The 23,014-nt window shown below is 37.9% G+C and overlaps 1 protein-coding gene across 2 annotated transcripts; it reads left to right on the top strand.

The window, feature by feature from the left end:
• Positions 1–12,074: 12,074 nt before the first annotated feature.
• LOC104220551 (uncharacterized) lies at positions 12,075–14,677 on the top strand. Of its 2 annotated transcripts, none has more exons than XM_070150844.1 (6): positions 12,075–12,193; positions 12,278–12,406; positions 12,582–12,999; positions 13,441–13,570; positions 13,681–14,192; positions 14,275–14,677. In XM_070150844.1, exons 3-6 carry the CDS (start codon positions 12,710–12,712, stop codon positions 14,384–14,386), a joined length of 1,044 nt encoding a protein of 347 aa, XP_070006945.1. In that variant the 5' UTR covers positions 12,075–12,193; positions 12,278–12,406; positions 12,582–12,709; the 3' UTR covers positions 14,387–14,677. The 2 variants fall into 2 exon arrangements, with proteins under 2 accessions (XP_070006945.1, XP_070006944.1); XM_070150843.1 differs by having other exon boundaries at positions 12,573–12,999.
• Positions 14,678–23,014: the final 8,337 nt, after the last annotated feature.

Below are 23,014 nucleotides of genomic sequence, written 5' to 3'. Positions count from 1 at the left end.
TTATTACATATCTGAGAGAAATCTGACTACCTGCCCCTTGGGCATGATCCTTAGGCTCAAGTAAGGTAACGTCGCCCTTTCTATATCCTTGGACCATTGCAGCTGTTTCAGAACCGAAACGTCATTTGGATTGAAATATTGTTCGTGGTTGCCGCCATTATGACACACGTTCCCAGGGAATTGAAATGTTTCGTGCCCTATCAGATTCGATTGGCGACTCTTGGGTTTCGTGCTTGGAGGATTTATGTCTCTTATAAATAGAAGGAATACATCATTCGGTTGACACACTTCTTTGCCCTTTACTTGAAAGAACTTTGCAAATATTCTTTTCTCCTGATACTTCAAATTTTTAATTTTCCCCAGTTAGTCGAAAACTTTTATCTATCCTTTTCTTTATCCCTTTACTTTACCAACTTGACACAAATGGCTGGTGATTCTTCTCGCGCTGATCTCCCTATCACAATTCTGGCGCTGGAAAGTGATGTTCTGACCACCGGAGGAGCAGAAGTGGCAGGGGATGAGGAGGTCCCATCGGTGGCTGAGATCTTGCCTTGCCCTGGGAAAGCATTAACTGACTTCTACAATCCCGCAGGGGAGGAGCCAGAACCTGCCTCCTCTGTTATAAATGAAAAGGGGATCATAGAATTGAAGGCTAGGTGGGGAATTCCTCGCTACATCAAAATACTGCTGGCGGTGGGGGACGACATAGTCCATTTTGACCGCCCAGGGTATTGCGTGTTCTACGCCTATCCCTTTATTGTTGGATACAAGGTTCATCTCCCTCTTTTGGTGGTAGATTTATGCCGCTATTATGTGGTATGCTCGCTCAACTTTCACCGTACCTGTATAAACTATTCCTTATGCTGCTCAAGTTTGCGGAGCTCGCCGGTCGCGAGATCACTTTGGGGCACATGCTCAATATCTTCTTCCCTCAGCTCATTCGTGGCACGATGATTCACATGGGTGGTAAAGATGGACGACAGGGCTAACCATCACTTCTATGAGAATTACTTCTATGTGTGGACCGAGCACCTTGTGGCGGATCCTACGGGGTTCCTTGAGAAGTGGAACTTCTCACGCAAGTTTCTATACTTTTAGTCGGAGGGATGCCCGATCGCTTTCTATTATAGTACTAAACTGTTTTATGTTCTTACAACTGCGAAACTACCCCTACACCTGTTGAAGGTATTCGCGAGTGGGTGAGTGCCATCCTTTCTCATACGGTGGGGGTTCGCACATGGTCGACCTTCTATGAGAAATATGGACGCAAGCCTCTTACAGGTGAATGATGTCGTTTTTGTTCGCTATTTTTCCCTTTTCCCTTTTTACTTGGTTTCTCATGTGCTATTCGTTGATGTCAGGGAGAGTGCGGAGAGTGAGGGCTCCTCCATTAGCTTTTCGCCAGCCTGCATCGTCTGCTCGCCTAGCTGCAATATCTACTGCTCGACCTTCGTCGAGGGCTGCTTCAGTCGAGTCTACGGTTGTGGTCATACCTACGGAGGACAACCCTCATATTGAGGCTCCAACCCATGCCGCTTATCTAGCTGGTGAGTCTTCCCGTGCTGAGGAAGGAGAGGGCCGTCCAAGAGGCGGCGAGTGGAGTCCGGGACAGCACCTCCGACTGTAATACATCTGGAGGACGACTCTCCCTTGACGGGATCTGGGGCGGGGGTTGATACTATTCCGCCTGTAGAAACGGAGCCAGCCATTGTATCTGCCCCGTCGGCGGAGATTCCTGCCACTATCGTTGATAAACAACTTGCCGCAATGGGGGGCCAGATTTCTGAGGCCGTTGTTGTTATTTCGAACGGGCTTTTGACCTCAATACCTAATCGTGCTTCCTCCTCGGCTGTTAAAAGGGGAAAGGGTGTCATGGTTGATGACTACGAATCCAAGTCGGACCTCGATCCCGATGATGTTAGGATATTTGAAGAGGGTCTTACCCGCTTGGTGGTTCATGCGGGGGGCCTGCCCCGTATTCTTGAGATCTCATCAGATATTAATCTCCCAGGGGACACGGAGGATTTGGTGCCGTAGTTCGATATTTTGTGTTTCGCTGCCGAGAACGAGGCTCTTCGGAATGTTCCTGATATTGACTTGATGCATGAAGTGGCCGCTATGGGCTTGCGGGTACGTTCCGCCTTTCTTTCATGTCCCTTTTATTTTCTAGAAGACACGGTCTTAACCCATATTTTCATTTTTCAGACGTACATGTTGGAGATTGAGAACGCTCATAGGGTACATTCAGACTAAGATTTTTCTGAAGGCGTTGGAGAAATATTGGCGCTATCGCAATAACTGCTGTGAGATACACGAGCGACTAAAGGAGAATCCCGGTGCTTGATCCCTTGGCGAGGAATTAGAGAAGAGGGACCAGCAATTGATGGAGGCCGTTTGCAGAAGTAGCGTGCTCGAGGAGCAACTTGGTTCGAAGGACGAGGAGCTTGAGTTAGGCAAGGGGGTTGCTACAACGTGTGAATATCTTTAGGAAAAGCTGAGGTCAATGCAGTCTGAGATGGATCAGAACCTTATACGGGTCGGGGCGATGAGCGCGAAGTGGATGGGAAAATTGGCTGAGTTGGAGAGAAAGGTTGTCGGGTTGGAGAACATTGAGAGTGTCTGGTCTTCGGCTTCGGCAAGGGCGGCGGCCCTGGAGAACACTACTTGCGTCCTCCAATCCGAGTAGGAATCAGAAAGGGCGATGGCCACGATAAGGGAGGCGAGGCTTGAGGAACGCATTGGTGAGATCGACCGGGAAGCATCGACCTTGGGGGATCGGGTTGTTGCTCTGGAGGCCGAAAAAGAGCAACTATTGGCTCAAGTCGAATCTTCCTCCGTCGCTGTTCCCCACCACTTGCACGAGCTTTGGGTTCATGCTGAAGCCCAACGGGATATATATAAGAGTCTGTGGGAGGTGGGCAATGTTACCGAGGCCACGTATGAAGGAGCACAGGCGAAGGCATGAGAGGCTCGTGTTAACTACGGATATGACTCTGACGCCGGAGGCTGATGAGGGAGGACTTCCTGGAGATGGTGCCGAGTGAAAGAATTGATATCTTTGTCTTTTTTTTCTTTTCTATTGCTGTTTATTGTTTTTCTTGGACTCCGTTGATTTTAGCCGTATGTAATCTACGGCTGTTTGCGTAGTAACTTTGTGTAAAGAGGGATTTTCCAGTGTCATATGCTTTCTATACTTCCTTTCCCATTTTGCTCTTCATAATTTTGGTGCAAAGTAGTAGATTCCCGTGTGATGAGTTCTTGACTCTTAGGGAATCTAACGTCACATGGGCTGAGTAGGACCCTAATAATGGCTTTGACCTATGGGATGATGCTTTTGGGCTTATGTCGAGGTACTATCCCATCATAGCCCGAAAGAGATCCAACTCTATTTCTAACAGTGACCTGAGCCGGAGGGATGTTACTTTCGAGCCTACACCGAAATAATATCCTGTCGTGAGTCCCAGTTTTCTTCAACGATGGACTTTGGCCTTGAGGGTGTTATTTCGAACTTTCGTCGAAATATTAATCTGTCATTGTTCGATCGAGATCGAACTCTTATTTTAGGCGGTAGCCCCTAGCCTTTAGGGTGTTGTTTTGAACTTTCGTCGAAACACTAACCCGTTGCTGTTCGATCGAGGTTGAACGCTTCTTTTTGGTGAAGGCCCTTGGCCTTTAGGGTGTTATTTCGAACTTTCGTCAAAATATTAACCTGTTGTTGTTCGACCAAGGTTGAACTCTTCTTTTTGGCGAAGGGCCTTGGCCTTTAGGGTGTTATTTCGAACTTTCGTCGAAATATTAACCCGTCGTTGTTTGATCGAGGTCGAACTCTTCTTTTTGGCGAATGCCCTTGGCCTTTAGGGTGATATTTCGAACTTTCGTCGAAATATTAACCCGTCGTTGTTTGATCAAGGTCGAACTCTTCTTTTTGGCGAAGGAACTTGGCCTTTAGGGTGTTATTTCGAACTTTTGTCGAAATATTAACCCGTCGTTATTTGATCGAGGTCGAACTCTTCGTTTTGGCGAAGTCCCTTGGCCTTTAGGGTGTTATTTCGAACTTTCGTCGAAATATTAACCCGTCGTTGTTCGATCGAGGTCGAACTCTTCTTTTTGGCGAAATCCCTTGGTCTTTAGTGTGTTATTTCGAACTTTCATCGAAATATTAACCCGTCGTTGTTCGATCAAAGTCGAACTGTTCTTTTTGGCGAAGGCCCTTGGCCTTTAGGGTGTTATTTCGAACTTTCGTTGAAATATTAACCCGTCGTTGTTTTATCGAGGTCGAACTCTTCTTTTTGGCGAAGGCCCTTGGCTTTTAGGGTGTTATTTCTAACTTTTGTCGAAATATTAACCCATCAATGTTCGATCGAGATCGAACTCTTCTTTTCGACGGTGGCCCCTGGACTTTAGGGTGTTGTTTCGAACTTTCGTCGAAACACTAACCCGTTGCTATTTGATCGAGGTCGAACGCTTCTTTTTGGCGAAGGCCCTTGGCCTTTAGGGTGTTATTTCGAACTTTCATCGAAATATTAAACCGTCGTTGTTCGATCAAGGTATAACTCTTCTTTTTGGCGAAGGCACTTGGCCTTTATGGTGTTATTTTGAACTTTCATCGAAAAATTAACCTGTCGTTGTTCGATTGAGGTCAAACTCTTCTTTTTGGTGAAGGCCCTTGGCCTTTAGGGTGTTATTTCGAACTTTCATTGAAATATTAACCCGTCGCTATTCGATCAAGGTCGAACTCTTCTTTTTGGCGAAGGCCCTTGGCCTTTAGGGTGTTAATTCGAACTTTCATCGAAATATTAACCCGTCGTTATTCGATCGAGGTCGATTCGTTTTGGTGAAGGCCCTTGGCCTTTAGGGTGTTATTTCGAACTTTTGTCGAAATATTAACCCGTCATTGTTCGATCGAGGTCGAACTCTTCTTTTCGGCGAAGGCCCTTAGTCATTAGGGTGTTATTTCGGACTTTTGTCAAAATATTAACCCATCATTATTCGATCAAGGTCGAACTCTTCTTTTTGGCAAAGGCCCTTGGCTTTTAGGGTGTTATTTCAAACTTTCGTTGAAATATTAACCCGTCGTTGTTCGATCGAGGTCGAACTCTTCTTTTTGGCAAAGGCCGTTGGCCTTTAGGGTGTTATTTAGAACTTTCGTCGAAATATTAACCCGTCGTTGTTCGATCAAGGTCGAACTCTTCTTGTTAGCGAAGGCCGTTGGCCTTTAGGGTGTTATTTCGAACTTTCGTCGAAATATTAACCCGTCGTTGTTCGATCAAGGTTGTACTCTTCATTTGGCGAAGTCCCTTGGCCTTTAGGGTGTTATTTTGAACTTTCATCGAAATATTAACCCGTAGTTGTTCGATCGAGGTTGAACTCTTCTTTTTAGCGAAGGCCCTTGGCCTTTAGGGTGTTATTTCGAATTTTCGTCGAAATCTTAACCCGTCGTTGTTCGATCAAGGTCGAACGCTTCTTTTTGGCGAAGGCCCTTGGCCTTTAAGGTGTTATTTCGAACTTTCATCGAAATATTAACCAGTCGTTGTTTGATCGAGGTCGAACTCTTCATTTTGGCGAAGGCCCTTGGCCTTTAGGGTGTTATTTCGATCTTTCGTCAAAATATTAACCCGTCATTGTTCGATCGAGGTCGAACTCTTCTTTTTGGTGAAGGCCCTTGGTCTTTAGTGTGTTATTTCGAACTTTCATCGAAATATTAACCCGTCGTTGTTCGTTCAAAGTCGAACTCTTCTTTTTGGCGAAGGCCCTTGGCATTTAGGGTGTTATTTCGAACTTTCGTCGAAATATTAACCCGTCGTTGTTCTATCGAGGTCGAACTCTTCTTTTTGGCGAAGGCCTTTGGCCTTTAGGGTGTTATTTCGAACTTTCGTCGAAATATTAACCCGTTGTTGTTCAATCGAGATCGAACTATTCTTTTCGGCGGTGGCCCCTGGACTTTAGGGTGTTGTTTCGAACTTTCGTCGAAACACTAACCCGTTGCTGTTCTATCGAGGTCTAACACTTCTTTTTGGCGAAGGCCCTTGGCCTTTAGGGTGTTATTTCGAACTTTCATCGAAATATTAACCCGTCGTTGTTCGATCAAGGTAGAACTCTTCTTTTTGGCGAAGGCCCTTAGCCTTTATGGTGTTATTTTGAACTTTCATCGAAATATTAACCCGTCGTTATTTGATTGAGGTCAAACTCTTCTTTTTGGTAAAGGCCCTTGGCCTTTAGGGTGTTATTTCGAACTTTCATTGAAATATTAACCCGTCGCTATTCGATCAAGGTCGAACTCTTCTTTTTGGCGAAGGCCCTTGTCCTTTATGATGTTATTTCGAATTTTCACTCCATAACAGTAGTCTTATTTATGTCTTTTGTATGAACAGGTATGGTACTATCCTTGACCTTCGACACCGATTCATTGCTTGGGTTGCGTAGATCCTGTTGGCCATTTGCAGTGCTAGTTGTTCTACTTCTTGCATCTTGGAGTAATATCAGATTTGGATCTTTAGGAGCTTTCTCCATACTAGTCTGTTTGTTGCTCAACTGATTATGAATTGGTTTGAATAGAACTTTACTCTTCTTTTTTGGCATTTTCTTCTGCTTTTCTTGTTTCTTCTTGTTTTTTTCTTAATTCTCTTTGCTATGGACAGTGCCTCCTTCTCCTCTTTTAGAGGAGATTTCGAACTTTCGTCGAAATATTAACCCGTCGTTGTTCGATCGAGGTCAAACTCTTCTTTTTGGCGAAGACCCTTGGTCTTTAGGGCGTTATTTTGAACTTTCGTCGAAATATTAACCCGCCGTTGTTCGATCAAGGTCGAACTCTTCTTTTTGACGAAGGCCCTTGGCCTTTAGGGTGTTATTTCGAACTTTCGTCGAAATATTAACCTGTCGTTGTTCCTGGTTTTCCGGATAGTCGGGTATCTTCTAGGGGAGTTCGAGTTAGCCTAATTTTATTTGGGTCGGGGAATGTGGTGTTGGAGAGCAGAAAACAATGCTGCTTTGCTAGCACTCGTTTCACACTTCTGTTGGAGTTTTCCCTCGTCGGCCTTTTGATCTTGGGAAGTTCCCTCGTCGGCCCGGTCTTTAAATCCCTGGAAGGGCCTTCCCGGGACACCTTCTTAGTGAGGGAGAAGGGGTGTTACTCAGGGGGTATCATTTCCTAGGAGTTGGGCTCGTTTGGCGGACGATATTTCGGTCGCTTCGTAGCAATTCCCTATTCCTCAGTTGGGATGTTTCCTCACGTGCTTGCCCGCGCGATGCTTGCGTTTTTGTTTGAGCAAACAACAAAAGGTAGATCTGTGACGTTGCTCGCTTTGCTTGGAGTTTCAATGGTTGACGGGGGTGATGCTTTTTGAACTCGGTAGCCATATTCGGCTCTCTTTCCCTTCTCTTTTTTTTGGTGCCATCGTCCTGTGCGGGCTAGGCTCATTTTGACTGGCTCGTGGGCTGCCCGACACGCGAGGGAGGATGTTTGTTGCAACCTCTGCTTGTGTATAGCATTATGATCTAGGTTGGCGTGTAAGGTTTACTTACCATTCATTTCGGTGGGTGATCGTGTTTTCGATTTTTGATCTGGAGGAGACTAGGAAGTTTTCACTAAGAAATCCCCACAGACGACGCCAAATTGTTTGACCCAAAAGATATTGAAACCTTTTTGAATAAATCAATTAAAGAAAATGATGAGGTAAATCTCAGTCAAATGTAATAAACTCCAGATCTATGAACTTAATTAGAAAGTAATGCATAAGACAAAATAGAGGTGAACAATCTTATTGAAGCTTTTCATTTTGCCTCCCATTAATCGGTGGAGAAAAACCTTTTACATGCTCCCTTGGAGATTGCCTTTTTCTTCCTTCTACTATGAAGGTTATAGGAGAGAGGAAAGAGAAAGAGAAAGAGCCCCCCTTTTTCAGAAGGTTTCCCGCCATATATATAGTTATGGAAGCTTTGCTATGTGTTTGATTCGATACACTTTCCTACTATGTCCGCTTTCGTCGTCCCCTGAGCATTGTTTTTTTAACTTTGGAGGATGTTGTGAGTATGAGATTTGGAATAAACCATGTCGTCTTCCACTGCCTCGCCGCTTGGACGGGATGTTGGTTGGATCGACCGTAGCGGTCAGATTTTGACTAATACAGTAACAGTACATAAGATAAAAAGAGAATAGAGAGTGCTGTGATTTTGAGAAGCACTGAGAGTAGTGAAAAAGCGTATATAGATGCAGCCTCCTACAATAATCTTAAGATATATGTATTTATAATGAGATTAAGGTTAGGATCTCATTTGAAATTTAAACGGAAAATCAATGACGATTGACTTTTAAAAAATATTCAAATCTCTATTAAAAGAGAATGGACGAATCCGTATAAGTATATAGGAAGATGCATAAGAGCAACAAAAATGGTAGGAAAATTAGAGCAACTTTTTGGGATTCTTGTATAAAAAATTATAGCGGTAATTGAAGATGAAGAGAAAAAATCCAATAAAAGAGGGAAGGAGAAGCCAACGGGTGGTTAAAAAAATAAAATAAATAATGAGAGCAAGGAAAGGAAATATTATAAAAATATAACTAGACTAATAAAATAATTTGAACCAAAAAGAAAAATAAAAAAAAAAGAGTAAGAGGCGCTAGTAAGACTTTGAAAATTAACCCGTTGGTTGCTGGCTTTGGGCTTTATTTCTTTGGCCAAATAGGCTATTATTTATTTTATTGTTTATTTTTGTAAAAATGGCGTGTAGTAGCCACTAAATAAGGGTGTATTTAATTTTTATCCACTATTTAAAATGCTTTTCAAAAATAGCCATGACTAAGGGGGAAAAGACACAATTACCCTTTCTATATTTCTTGTATAATCCCAAAATCGACGAAAACCCTTATTTTCATTCGTTCAGAGTTCAGACGAGAGCGGTTAACCCTTATTTTCTATTTCCGTATTCTGCGCTTCTTCATCTTCCTCGCATGGAAACTGCAATCTCAGTTAAACTTCTGCTCCTTCATCTTCTCCGTCATCTTCTGTCAATCGCGACTGGTAATATGTTTTTTTTATGCATTTTCGTTTTTCTTTATGTGTAAGTTGGTTCAATGCCATGTGAAGTATGTGTGAAATTTCAAAAATTAGCATTATATGTTGATTTAGTGTAGTATATTTTGTGTGATTCTGTTTTTGATAAATTTTTAGTGTGTGAAATTTGAAATGTGTTTGTGGTTGATTCAACATATTTGATTATGTAGGTATATTTCATAAAAATAGTCGTTGAAATTCATAAGCTTACTGTGATTATGAATTTTCAGTTAACTGTGTTCATTAAATGTAAGGAAGAAACGACATTAAATTTTGTAGGTGGAATTTAAAGTTAAGGACTGATTGTCCTTAACTTTTGCACATGAAACTTGAAGTTAAGGACTAAGTGTCCTTAACTTTGGATGTTGAAAGTATAAGTTAAGGACTATATTTCCTTAACCTTTGCACTTACAATTTAAAGTTAAGGACTGATTGTCCTTAACTTTTGCACATGAAACTTGAAGTTAAGGATTAAGTGTCCTTAACTTTGGATGTTGAAAGTATAAGTTAAGGACTGTATTTCCTTAACCTTTGCACTTACAATTTAAAGTTAAGGACTTATTGTCCTTAACTTTTGCACATGAAACTTGAAGTTAAGGACTAAGTGTCCTTAACTTTGGAAGTTGAAAGTATAAGTTAAGGACTGTATTTCTTTAACGTTTGCACTTAAAATTTAAAGTTAAGGATTGTATTTGCTTAACTTTTAAACTTGAAATTTTAAGTTAAGTCCTAATCTTTGTTTGTTTTTCCTTCTTTTCTAGTGTTATAATGGAAGACGATCATTTGTTTGATTTTGACGATTGGCGTAATTTTCTGGTATATTGGAAAGGAGATTTTCAATATAAGGAAACAATTAAAAGTTTTCTATCGAATAGCCAATGGAAGAAATTGAGGGAAAGTATTTTTGGCAACTTCTTCAGATTACAAAGTGTGAAGTTCTCGGGTAAACTTATGCACTGTGTATTGCTTTCTGAAATTGTTAGTAATGAACCTGATTCGATGACCTTCAAGGTATTTGACCGCGATATTAAGTTTACTCGTGATGCATTCCATATTATTACTGGTTTGAAGTCTTATTCGTCGCTTGACATGAAAGGTTTAAATGAGAAAGAGAATAGGCTTTTAAGAGTCTATTTCCCTGGAAAGGACAAAATTGAGTTGGCTGATTTGTATAGTTTTATTTATAGTCGCCCACATGGTACAACTTCATCATTTGCTGGCAGTGATGATGATGCTTTGAAGTTGGCAACACTCTATTTTGTTGAGTCAGTTTTGATGGGCAAGAGGAAAAATAGGAATGTGTCAGAGCAAATAATGAAAATTGTTGACGATGATGCACTTTGCGCTTCCTTCAACTGGGGCTCTCTTGCTTATGAGACGCTATTAAAATCATTGAAGAGTTGCTTGAAATCAAATGAGAATGATGTTCAGAAGGAGAAAGAGAAAGAAAAAGATATTGATAGCTACACTTTAGTTGGCTTTCCTTTTGCGTTTTGTGTCTGGATTATGGAAGTACTTCCTATTTTCCAAGAGAAACAATTTGTGAACTTCAAAGAAGCTGGTTATCCTCGAATGTTATGTTATTCTGAAATGAAGTCTCCACAATTTGATGCTCTTTGTAGAAAATATTTTCATAATGAAAAAGTAAGTTAATGTAATTACTATCTCTTTTTTTGTTTATTTGTTTTAGTTATGTATACTTATGTTTAGTTTTTTTATATAATAGGTGTAAGTTGATTGAGGTGTCACCCTTTATTCCCGTGGAAGAAGAAGATACGGAGCCTCTTTGTGTGGATGAGCCAGTTTCACAAGGTCGAGGCTCAAGGTCTTCTTTCACACAATTTGACGAAGGCGTACTTTAGAAAATTGTTAGAGTATGTGTTTCTGCCTTTGAATAATATTAGTTTTTTATTTGATTATTTCTTGCTTACGAACACCTTTTTTTTTATATTATGTTTTTTGATTTAGAGATTATCAGAGAGTTTTAAGAAGGATTTGCAAGCAGAAGTTACCAGAGTTAATCAGAAAATTGCTGTATCAGAAAAAAAGATTGAGAATGAAATCAAGGTAATTTCAGTTAGTCCAACTTTAGGATTTTGTGTCCTTAAATTTTGAACTTGGAATTGAAATATAAGGACTTCTTGTCCTTAACTTTTGAACTTTGAAATGAAACTTAAGGACATCATGTCCTTAAGTTTTGAACTTGGAATTCAAAGTTAAGGACTTCTTGTCCTTAACTTTTGAACTTGGAGTTCAAACTTAAGGATTGCATGTCCTTAAGTTTTAAACATGTCCTTCTCTTTGTAACTTAGTTGCTTTCTCAGGATTTAAAGAAAACTCTAGGATCAAAGCTTGATACTTTGATGAACATGTTTGGGAAAGCTGATCAGATGAACACAGATAGAGAATCTAGTGTTCCAATTAGAAAATATGGAGTTGATGATCATTGTCGTGCTACTGAGCCTACTGGCATATTCAACCAAGATGCAGGTGGTATTGAACGTGATGATATGGATGTGCATGCAGAGGGTCAGTATGAAAGAGAATTTAAAGATGCACATCTAGATGATGAAACTGAAAATGTTACTGATATTGGGAAAGGTTAGATATAAATTTTGATTTTTTTCGTTGAAATGTATATTCAATAGATTAATACATATAAACTATGCATGTGCATCAGAAGTTGAACATTTAGGAGATTGTCAAGAGAAGGAGAATCAACAAGAGAAAGGAGTGCCAGAGAAAATTTGTAGAGTTTGTGGATTGCAATCACAGGAGGATTTAACAAGTCCATTGGGGACAAGTGTCAGCGAGATTGTATGCAAATGCTTAGAAGGAACGTATGATCTCTCTACACCGCTGTCATACAAAGAAAAATTTGGAGTTCAAACTTGTGCCAGTCAAGGTTAGATAAAATTTTCATTATATATTGTATCTTTATTTTAGTGAATTATTAGAATGGGTATTAATTGCAAATGTTACAGTATCTTTTGAAGCAACAAGCGAAGAAGCTGGAGTGCAGTAACAAGAGAAAACTGCACTACAATCTCAAGACATAGGAAGAAGTGAGATTGGTTCCAAATCTATAGATGCAACATGTGATGATGATGATGTAGCTGGAATGATCTTGGATATTGCAAATGGTTAGGCAGTGCTTTTTTAATTTTATATATGTTTGTTTTAATTAAAGATTATTAACATGTTAGCTCTTGTAAATAATTTTGCAGAATCATGTCAACAAGCATCTAAAGATCATGATGAACAACTGCAAGATAAAGAAAATGTGGAATTACAAGAAAAAGAAAATGTTGCACGCAATATCTTAGCTGAGTTGTCTTTTTAAAAAACACAAGAAGGTACTGCGGAGAAGACATGTATAGATTGTGCCCTAATTATTATATGTACAATTAAAATTTTGTCTCTTCATTTGACCTGTTGCAGAAAACTAATATGAATATTTATATATATATATATATATATATATATATATATATATATATATATATATATATATATATATAGTGTCGCCAGCAGAGGAAAACAAAGAGGACACCAATGATGACGATCTTAACCAATATACAAGGAAAAAAAAGAGACACAGTATTGGTTATGATGGTCCGTCATTTTCTCTTTTTACTCCTACTCCTCCAAGTACACAAATGGACATTAATGCGACTTTGACTATGGAGGGTGAAGGAAATGTTGAAGAAGAACTTGGTCGAGGTAAAAGGAACAAGAAGTTAAGCTGGCAGTTGAAATCTCTTTTTGATAAGGAAGGAAAATCAGTAAGTTCCAAGGCAGACAATCAAAATACTCCGAAGAGTTCAGGTTGGATAAAATCAACCTATACTCGTAGGTGTATTTTTCATTATGCCACAGAAGATGAAAAATTAGAGAAGAAATTCATTGTGTGGTTGGGCAAGGAGAAAAGGAGAGGTCGCAAAAAAGAGTAAGTCTCTTAATGTGTTTCACTACATCCTTAACTTCTGTGATTGTAAGACTAATTTTAGGACTAACTGTCCTTAACTTATAGATTCAAGTTTAAAACTTAAGGACTTCTTGTCCTTAAGATTTGAACCTGGAATTCAAAGTTAAGGACAGAAAGTCCTTAAGTTCTAAACTTTAATCTATAAGTTAAGGACCAAGTGTCCTTAGCTTTTGAATTTGATACTCAAACTTAAGGACTGCATGTCCTTAGCTTATGAATTTTGAATTCAAACTTAAGGACAGACAGTCCTTAAGTTTTAAACTTGAATCTATAAGTTAAGGACCAATTGTCCTTAGCTTTTGAACTTCTAATTCAAATTTAAGGATTGCCTGTCATTAATTTTTCAGCATGAAAGGCTAAGTTCAGGATTAAATTCTAACTTGACATTTTCAAAATTTTCAGGGGACAAATTGATTTATATGCTGATGATAATAGTGTGAGGAAAAAACCATACAAATTGTATCATCAAAAAATCAGTAGCAAAATGTTTTTCCTTGAGCTTTCAGATAACAAATTTGATCTTGATGATAAGGTTAGATAATTCACAAGGCATTTATTTTTTCTATTATTAATTTATCATTTTTTCATTATTTTATGACTGATTTGTTATTGATTTGTTTTATTTTTTGCCTTTTTATGAAGCATATTGACATTGCTCTCTATTATCTGAGAAAGAAGGAATGCTACCACCCTCGCGATCATCCTTTTCGATGCACAACTACTGATGTTCTTTTTGATAATTATATGGCACTTGTGTATAAAGATTTCAGTGAAGATGCTAGTGATGAGTTTTGGTGTGCTGGTGATAATCAGTTATTTCTGACACCATATGTGTGGGGGGACAGCCGTAGATGTGGAATTGCATGGACTGAGGTTGACAAAATCTTTTTTCCATGTCGGCTTCCTTCAGAAGATGATAAAGCTGTGACACACTTTCTGTTGGGAGTATTGGACTTGAATCAGAAAAAGATTGATGTATACGATTCCATATACAGTGAGCCATATGAAGCAGGAATGAACTACATGCAAATGTATGCACGCATGATCCCCCATTTGCTAAAGTTCTCACAGTTTGACAAAAATCACAAGTCTTTTGGGAATGTCTTCAACAAATTTGATATACAGTGGCAAAGATCACCACACCAAACTGGATCGTACGTGTTGTTATTTGTTATATTATTTATATGTACTTGAGATTTATTGTTTAATTCACTGCATATCTTACATTTCTCTTAGGACTGATTGTGGTGCATTCCTGGTCAAATTTGCCGAGTTGCTGATGATGGGGAAAGACGTGCAGCAATTCCAACCCGAAGACATAAAAGACTTTCGAAATGAACTTGTGTAAATCTTTGGGCACATGGTGAATGGAAAAGAAATTCTGGTTATGATACTCCACCAGAAAATGTTGGTTATGATTATGAGAGTGAAAATGAAACATTGTCCAAAGGAGTTATAAAGAAATTGTGGTGTTATTTTGTATAAAATTGCTGTAAAGGTGACATCTAAATTCTGCCAGTTTAGGATAGTTCTGAAATATTATGTAAATTTGTGAAAAGACACTTATATTTTGTTTTGTTGGCATAGCGTAATTTTTTGTAACAGCTATGCAAAATTATAATTTCAAAAGTTATGTCAAGGCATTTTGTTATTTATTTCGTTGTTTCTCTCAACTGTTGATTTGTCCATTGAGTTTGTTAGTATTTGTTCATGACTAAGTGTAACTGAACTTCAAATTCAAAGTTAAGGACCAAATGTCCTTAACTTTTGAACTTGAAATTCAAAGTTAAGGACCGACAGTCCTTAAGTTTTGAACATGGGACTATAACTTAAGGACCTCATGTCCTTAACTTTTGAACTTGTATTTCAAACTTAAGGACTCCTGTAGTTAATGACAAACAGTCCTCAAGTTTTTAACATGGGACTATAACTTAAGGACCTCATGTCCTTGATTTTTGAACTTGAAATTCAAAGTTAAGGATAGACAGTCCTTAAGTTTTTAACATGGGACTATAACTTAAGGACCTCATATCTTTAACTTTTGAACATGAAATTCAAAGTTAAGAACAGACAGTCCTTACGTTTTTAACATGGGACTATAACTTAAGGACCTCATGTCCTTAACATTTGAACTTAAAATTCAAAGTTAAGGACAGACAATCCTTAAGTTTTTAACATGGGACTATAACTTAAGGACCTCATGTCCTTAACTTTTGAACTTGAAATTCAATGTTAAGGACAGACAGTCCTTAAGTTTTCAAAATTGCAAGTTGAACTTACTGACTCCTGTTAATAACTTTTAATTGTTGAACTCAAAAGAAATTAAAAGAACGTAACAAGATATAAATATTGAAAATCTAGGCATCCGCTCAAATTAGAATAATAATGAATACAATCTATAGCAAAAACTTAAAAGAGTCGATAAACATAAGTGTATATTTCTACTCTTCTCTATGCTTTCTTGAAAATGGATGGAGTGCCGGAGAATATATACAAACTGTTCTATTATGACCAATTCTTCTGCAACGACCACATTTGAATGTTATTTTTGATGGCTCGGTAGCAGGAATATGCCTTTTCTTTTGCCTTGTACCTGGTGGCACTTTGAAATCTGGAGGTTTAACAATTTGTGACTTAACACTCTCTGGTACAATCCAAGAATTAGTATGTCCTACAGGATGTATTTGTCTTTCATATGTTTTCAGCCAAGATTCCTTTAAGTACCAGTGCGAACAAAAGTCGAACTTCTTGATATTTCTCTTCTCGATAGCTGCAATTGCATGTATGCATGGTAATTCATCAAGTTGAAATTGAAAACAATCACATGTTCTTTTGTTTAAGTCCACCAAGAAAGTTATTCCTTCTTCTTCAACTCTAGAACGCCATGAATCAACAGGGAAGACCTTCAATGTTGAAAAATTATAAGTGAGTACATTATGTTAAAAAATGTTAAAATCATAATATAAACATAAAACATAATACTTACGTTCAAAGTAAATGCTAAATCTATTCTTTTCTTCAATTCCTCCTCTACTCAACAAGAAACATCATAAAATGTTCCTTCTGCTTTATTTCTTCTTTCATAAAGCCAATCTTGTAGCTTTACTTGAATGAAATCCATCATTCTTAGTATATGCAGCTCCCTTGCTTCTAATAGCACTAAATTCATCGACTCAACTATGTTTGTTGTGAGCATGTCATATCTTCGTCGTGGACTATAAGAACGTGCCCATCTTTCTGGTGGTTCTTCCATCAAGTAGTCATAAGTTTTCTTATCTACATTTGCAATATCTGACATGTATATGTCAAATTCTTTACGCCTGTATACTCTTGCAGCACTTTGGAAAAGTTTTATGACCTCACTTTTCACCTTTCTTCGCTTTAGGTTCTGCTCCAAATGATAGATGCAAATCCCATGATGGCTTTCAGGATATACCTTTACAATGCCATTTGCAATAGCTTGATGCCTGTCTGATAAAAAAATCAAATTCTCACGGCTCCCAATTGCATTGCGAAGCTGACTAAAGTACCACTCATAGGAATTGTTGTTTTCAGATTCTGCTATTCCAAAGGCTAATGGGAAAATTTGGTTATTTGCATCTTTTGAAACTGAAATCATTAAAACACCACGATATTTTGACTTCAAAAAAGTCGCATCAATAGCAATCACTGGTCTACAATGATTCCAACCAGCTATCGATGATCCATATGCGTAAAACATATAAAGAAACCTGAAAATACAATATAAAACAAGGTTAAAATACCCGAAGTTTAGGACAGTCAGTCCTTAACTTACATTTACAAGTTATAAAGTTAAGGACATGCTGTCCTTAACTTTTATTTCAAAGTTCAAAACTTAAGGACTGGAAGTCCTTAACTTTTAATTACAAGTTCAAAACTTAAGGATATGCAGTCCTTAACTTTTGGTTACAACTAAAAAGTTAACAAGGCTAAAGACAGCATGTCCTAAATTCTTTACCTGTTGTTGTCGTCTATCTTTATGTTAGTATAAGTTCTCGGGTTCTTACTTGTCATCATATACAAGTATGAACACAATAATTCATAATTTTCTTTGGGACTTCCTCTTATTAAAACGGAAGCATGTTGAATAGCACGCCACGCCTTGTGATATCCAATGTCTAGTCCATGCAATTTTTGCATCTCTGCCATGACAAAAGCTGGTGTAACTTCAAATCTTGGGTCCCGAAGATTATCGATAATGTAACCACTAATCAACTTTGAAATAGCATGCCTTTGATCTGCTTTCCTAGTGTTAAGAGAGCAGTCATGCTTTTTCCCAAGCTTTACTATCTTGAATAATGTTGAGTCTTTAATTCTTCACACACCAACGACACCTATCATCATTGCATGTCAACGAATATCTTGTCGAGCTTGATCTAACAACTTTGAATTCAAAATGTCCTTTGATTGCTATATTGGAAAAATAGTTAATTATGCTCTTCTTCTTGTCAAATACTGATCCGACTTTTACTTTCTCCAAAGAAGCATTTTCTCTTAATATCATAGTTGGGGATTCTTTTTGTTTCAAATTTGATCTTCGTCTAGTTATTTGAGTGCAGGTTTTGTCAGCAACTACTTCGATTACCGGTGCACTCTCTAAGACTTGAATACCCAAAGCTTGTTCGTTGTCAATCTCTATAATGCTTTGTCCTTCTACTTGAATAGAATCAAATGTTTGATGCACCTCTTCATTTAATGGTTGAGCTTCAACCATATCTACTTCAACTATCTGTTGGCATCGCTCTTGATTGTCATGTTGAGTTTTTGTGTTGGCATGTTCATTGCTTGTTGATGCAAAAACTCTTTCCGAAATATCAACTATGAAACGACAGCTCTTGAAGAGTGAATGAGTTTTTAGCAACTCTATACATGTGTGAAGATCTAAATCTTTGGATACAAGCATTCCTTTGCTTGTTCCAAGGTTGATATCAAACCATATCACTATTTCAAACTTTTCTCTATCCAATTCAATAAGCTCAAAAATCTGTTTAACGAAATCTTCAAACTGAATTGACTCAGGTGCTAGGAAAAGCTTTGTTTGATGATCAAGATATTTATAGTCTTCAGTCCATCTACCATTAAAAGCAACTATTATGCATATTGTTTCCATCCTACAAGTCAAGAGAATGGGAAACAAAGGACATACGTTATAAAGCAATCCTTGTAGAATTAAGAACAGGTGTACTGTAAGTGCAAGACCAAGATAAGGACTGCATGTCCTTAACATTTAAACATGGAATTAAAAGTTAAGGACTTCCAGTCCTTAACTTTTGAATAAGAAATTAAAACTTAAGGACTGTCTGTCCTTAACTTTTGAACTAGAAATTAAAACTTAAGGACTGCATGTCCTTAACTTTTGAACCAGAAATTTAAAGCTAAGGACTGCCTGTCCTTTAATATTTAAACATAAAATTAAAGTTAAGGACTGCCAGTCCTTAAGTTTTAAACATGGAATTAAAAGTTAAGGACTGTCAGTCCTTAACTTTTGAACCAGAAATTAAAAGCTAAGGACTGCCTGTCCTTTAACATTTAAACATGTAATTAAAGTTAAGGACCACCAGTCCTTAACATTTAAACATGAAATTAAAAGTTGAGGACCGCCAGTCCTTAACATTTAAACATGGAATTAAAAGTTAAGGACTGACAGTCCTTAACTTTTGAACCAGAAATTAAAAGCTAAGGACTGTCTGTCCTTTAATATTTAAACATGTAATTAAAGTTAAGGGCTGCCAGTCCTTAACATTTAAACATGGAATTAAAAGTTAAGGACTGCCAGTCCTTAACTTTTCAACCAGAAATTAAAAGCTCAGGACTGCCTGTCCTTTAACATTTAAACATGGAATTAATAGTTAAGGACTGCTAGTCCTTAACATTTAAACATGTATTTAAAAGTTAAGGACTGTCAGTCCTTAACATTTGAACCAGAAATTAAAACATACAATTTGAAACTCAAGCTACAGGACTTTGTATACAGAAGAACAACAACAAAGTGAAGGACATTTTGTCCTTAAGTTTTTTTATTCAATTTGCAAAATGAGGCCAGTAGAATCAAAGTTAAGGACATAGTGTTCTTATTTTTTTGAATTCAATTTCCAAAATGAAGACACTATGTCCGGAATACAGAATTATCATAGGAGGCAATGTCTATAAATTTATCAATCCAGAAATTCAAAAAAAATCAAATTCTTATCTAATATATAATCAAATCAATACAGATCTAAAAAAGTATAACTATAGCGAAATAAAAATCGATAGAAACACATGAAATTACAACTTACTGTTTATCTATGTCGTTTTTTTGGATTAGAATGCTGAATTTTTGAAATCGGGAAGAGAAATGGTGGTTCGTCCTCAGTTGATCGCCGCTGTGGTAACTGCTGCTGCTACTCGCTTCTTCTCTTTGTGTAACTACTGCTTGTGTTGATAGCGTAGGTATAAGTTATACCAGAAGGGTATTTTTGTCCAGTCAGGTATAAGTTTTTTAAAGGAGTGACTAAAGTCTAAATACATTGAAAACAGTGGCTTTAAATTGTAATACCTAAAATGCCTAATATTGTAATTTAAATTAATAAGGTACGTAATGAAAAACATGATGTATGATACAAAGGTGATAAAATATTTATAATAATATTTTTAATGCTACAAAAAATTTATTATGAAATTTACAATTGAAATAGAGGCTCAAAAGAATAAATAGGAAAATGAAGAACAAAATTAAATGTTCAACAGTTGCCCTTTTTGCCTGAGAATAATAAAGGGGTTGTCGGACAAAGAAATTGACATAGTAGCCACTTTTGTCTCACTAAAAAGTAGTGGTGTAACACAAGAAAAGAGGGAATAAGAGTTTTGAAAAAAAAAATAGCCGAACTCCGATTTTTGAGTTGCCTACATATCTTGGGCTCTACGAGAATTATGCCACGTGTAGTTCTAGATTAAGTAAGGACATGAATACCTAAAAAATTTCCCCAGTATTGAATAATGATAATACCAGATATTATGATTGCATAAAAGTAGAAGGAAGTATGGTGAAAATAGGACTGAAAAGTAATATAATTCTAAGTAAGATAGAAATGGTTGCGAAAATTGAGGAAAGAGAAGTAAGAGGTGAAAATAAATATTATAAAGAGTATAAAGGCGCACTTAACACTTGAAGGAGACGTTAATTCTAGAAAATTACTTCAATGTCAAGTTGCAGTGACATTGAAATCGAGTAGAAATCGAAAGTAGAGAGATACTAAATGTAAAAATTGCCCCAGTTTGATAACAAGAACTTGTTGCAATTTTTCTTGTACCTGCAAATTTTAAGTATTGCTAAATAAGACAATTAGTACGCAAGTAGATGTAAGAGTTAATATGATGAATGCAATATACCGCGGATATTTAAACATGATGCAAATTCCCTTTAGACCATGAAAGATGCCTTCAGACAATGAGAATGATGTCCTTGGCTATGATGTCCTGGGCCATGGAGTGTAAAGTAAGAGATTTTCATGCTATGAAATGGTGTCCTTAGGCCATAAAAATAATGCCTTACTATGGTGCCTTTAAATAATGATGTGCAATTTTGGATCCTTAGTTTATGAAATAGTATCCTCGGGCTATGAAAATGGTGCCTATGGACTATGAAGCCTTTGGATAATGATGTGTAGATTTTGGATCCTTAGGCCATGAAATTGTGTCGTTAGGCCATGAAGATGGTGCCTTCAGACTATGACACCTTAAAATTATAATGACCCGACAGGTCATTTTGAGTTTCAGTATTCTGTTCAGTGGTTTAAGGTCTTAAGTAGCTTCATATTGTTTATTATGACTTGTGTGTATAGTCGATTTCAGTTTTCTAGCGATTCGGAATTGATTTAGAAGAATAATTCTCATTTTAGAAGCTTAAAGTTAGAAGAGCTGACAAAGTTTGACTTTTTACATATTTGATCTCAGATCAGAGTTTTTATGGTTCTGTTAAATCCAGATGGTGATTGTGGAGTTAGGCATATACCCAGAATTAGATTCGGAGGCTCCTAGGTTGGTTAGGCACTTGTTGGCGAAAGTTGTCTTGAAGATTTAGAATTTTCCCAAGTTTGATCATGGTTTGACTTCATGGAAATTGGGTTCGGATTTTGGTTTCGGGACTTGAAACATGTCCATTTTGTTGTTTAGAAATTGTTTGAAAATTTTGGTATCATTCCGGGTTGGTTTGATAGGAATCCGATGCATGAATGTGTTTCTAGCAATTCTTAAGTTTCATTGTAATTTTTATATGTTTTGGTGTCCGATTCGTGGTTTTGGTTGTTATCTTGGTATTTTGATTGCACGAGCGAGTTCCTATGATATTTATATACTTGTGTGGATATTTAGTGTGGAGCCCCGGGGGTTCGAGTGAGTTTCGAATGTGTTTCAGAGTGTTTTAATCATTGCTTCCAGTTGTTGGTGATGCAGAACTCACATTTGCGGAGGTCCGCTTGTATTTGCAATGATCGCATTTGCGAGTGTAACGACCTGACCGGTCGTTTTGAGCTTTTGCTCTTCGCTCTCTAGTTCTTGGGCATGACTAGCCCCGTGTGACGTATTATGACTTATGTAAATCGTCAGTTTTGGTTTTCAGGGTAATCGGAATGAATTTGGAAGAACAGTTCTCAGTTTGAAGCTTAAAAATTTGGAAGGTTTGACCAAGATTTGACTTGTTAGTAGATGACCTCGGATTGGAATTTTTATGATTTGGTTAGCTCCGTTAGGTGATTTGGGACTTAGGAGCATTATCGGAATGTATTTTGGAGATCCGTGGAAGGTTTAGGCTTGAATTGGCAAAATTAGAATTTTGACATTTTTCGGTTGATAGGTGGGATTTTGATATAAGGGCCGGAATGGAATTCCGGAAGTTGGAATAGGTCTATTGTATCATTTGTGATGTTTGTGTAAAATTTCAGGTGATTCGGACGGGGTTTGGTAGACTTTTTGATCGAAAGCGGAATTTGGAAGTTCTTAGAATTCTTAGGCTTGAATCTGATGTAAATTTGGTGTTTTGATATTGTTTTGAGCGTTCTGAAGGTTGGAACAAGTTTGAACGATATTATGAGATATGTTGACATATTTGGTTGAGGTACCGAGAGCCTCGGGCGAGTTTCGGATGGTTAAACGGATCAATTTTGGACTTTGGACTTGGCAGTTTTTGCTGGTTTTTGTTGCAGACGATTTGTTCTTCGCGTTCGCGGTCAGGGACACGTTTTCGCGAAGGGTGTTCTCTGAAGCGGCAAATTTTGTCTTCGCGTTCGCGTTTTGTGTGCCGCGTTCGTGTTGTTGTGATGCTGTGATTCTCCGCATTCACGAGGCTTATGTCGCGTTCGCATAGAGGAAGAGGAGTAACTGGGTCCCCAAGGCGATTGTTCTATGCGTTCACATAGTAAAGGTCGCGTTCGCGAAGTGTTGAGTCAACTGTACATCGCGTTCGCGAGAGGGTTCTCACGTTCGCGTAGAAGGAATTCCGGTCAGTAAAGCGGTGTGCTTCGCGAACGCGAGGGATTTGCCGCGTTCGCGATGAAGAAATATCTGGGCATACTGTTTATATTTTAAAATCGAGGGTTTAAGTCCAATACCATAAAAGCCATTGGAGAGCTCGGGAGAAGGTGAAATTTGAGGGAATTTTCATTGGAGCTATTGGGGTAAGTATTCCTCACTCATATTTGGTTTAATTCCATGATTTAGTATTGAATTTCATCATCTAATTTGAGAAATTAGAGTGAAAATTGGGGAAAAATGGAAGAAAAGTTTGAGAATTCTTTTGGGGATTTGAATGGGCAATTGAGGTCGAATTTTGATGAATTTGATATGGGTAGACTCGAGGGTAGATGAGGATTCTATTGATGTGATTTTTATCAGATTCCGAGATGTGGGGCCGGGGGCTGGGTTTGAGAAATTTCGGAATTTTTGATGTAAATTGGATATTTTCGAGTGGACTTTGTTC

Source organism: Nicotiana sylvestris, chromosome 7, assembly GCF_000393655.2.
Source record: "Nicotiana sylvestris chromosome 7, ASM39365v2, whole genome shotgun sequence".
In the NCBI taxonomy this organism is placed as follows: Eukaryota; Viridiplantae; Streptophyta; class Magnoliopsida; order Solanales; family Solanaceae; genus Nicotiana; species Nicotiana sylvestris.
The sequence above is the reverse complement of the archived record's forward strand: the minus strand, read 5'-3'. Positions and strand labels throughout refer to the sequence as shown.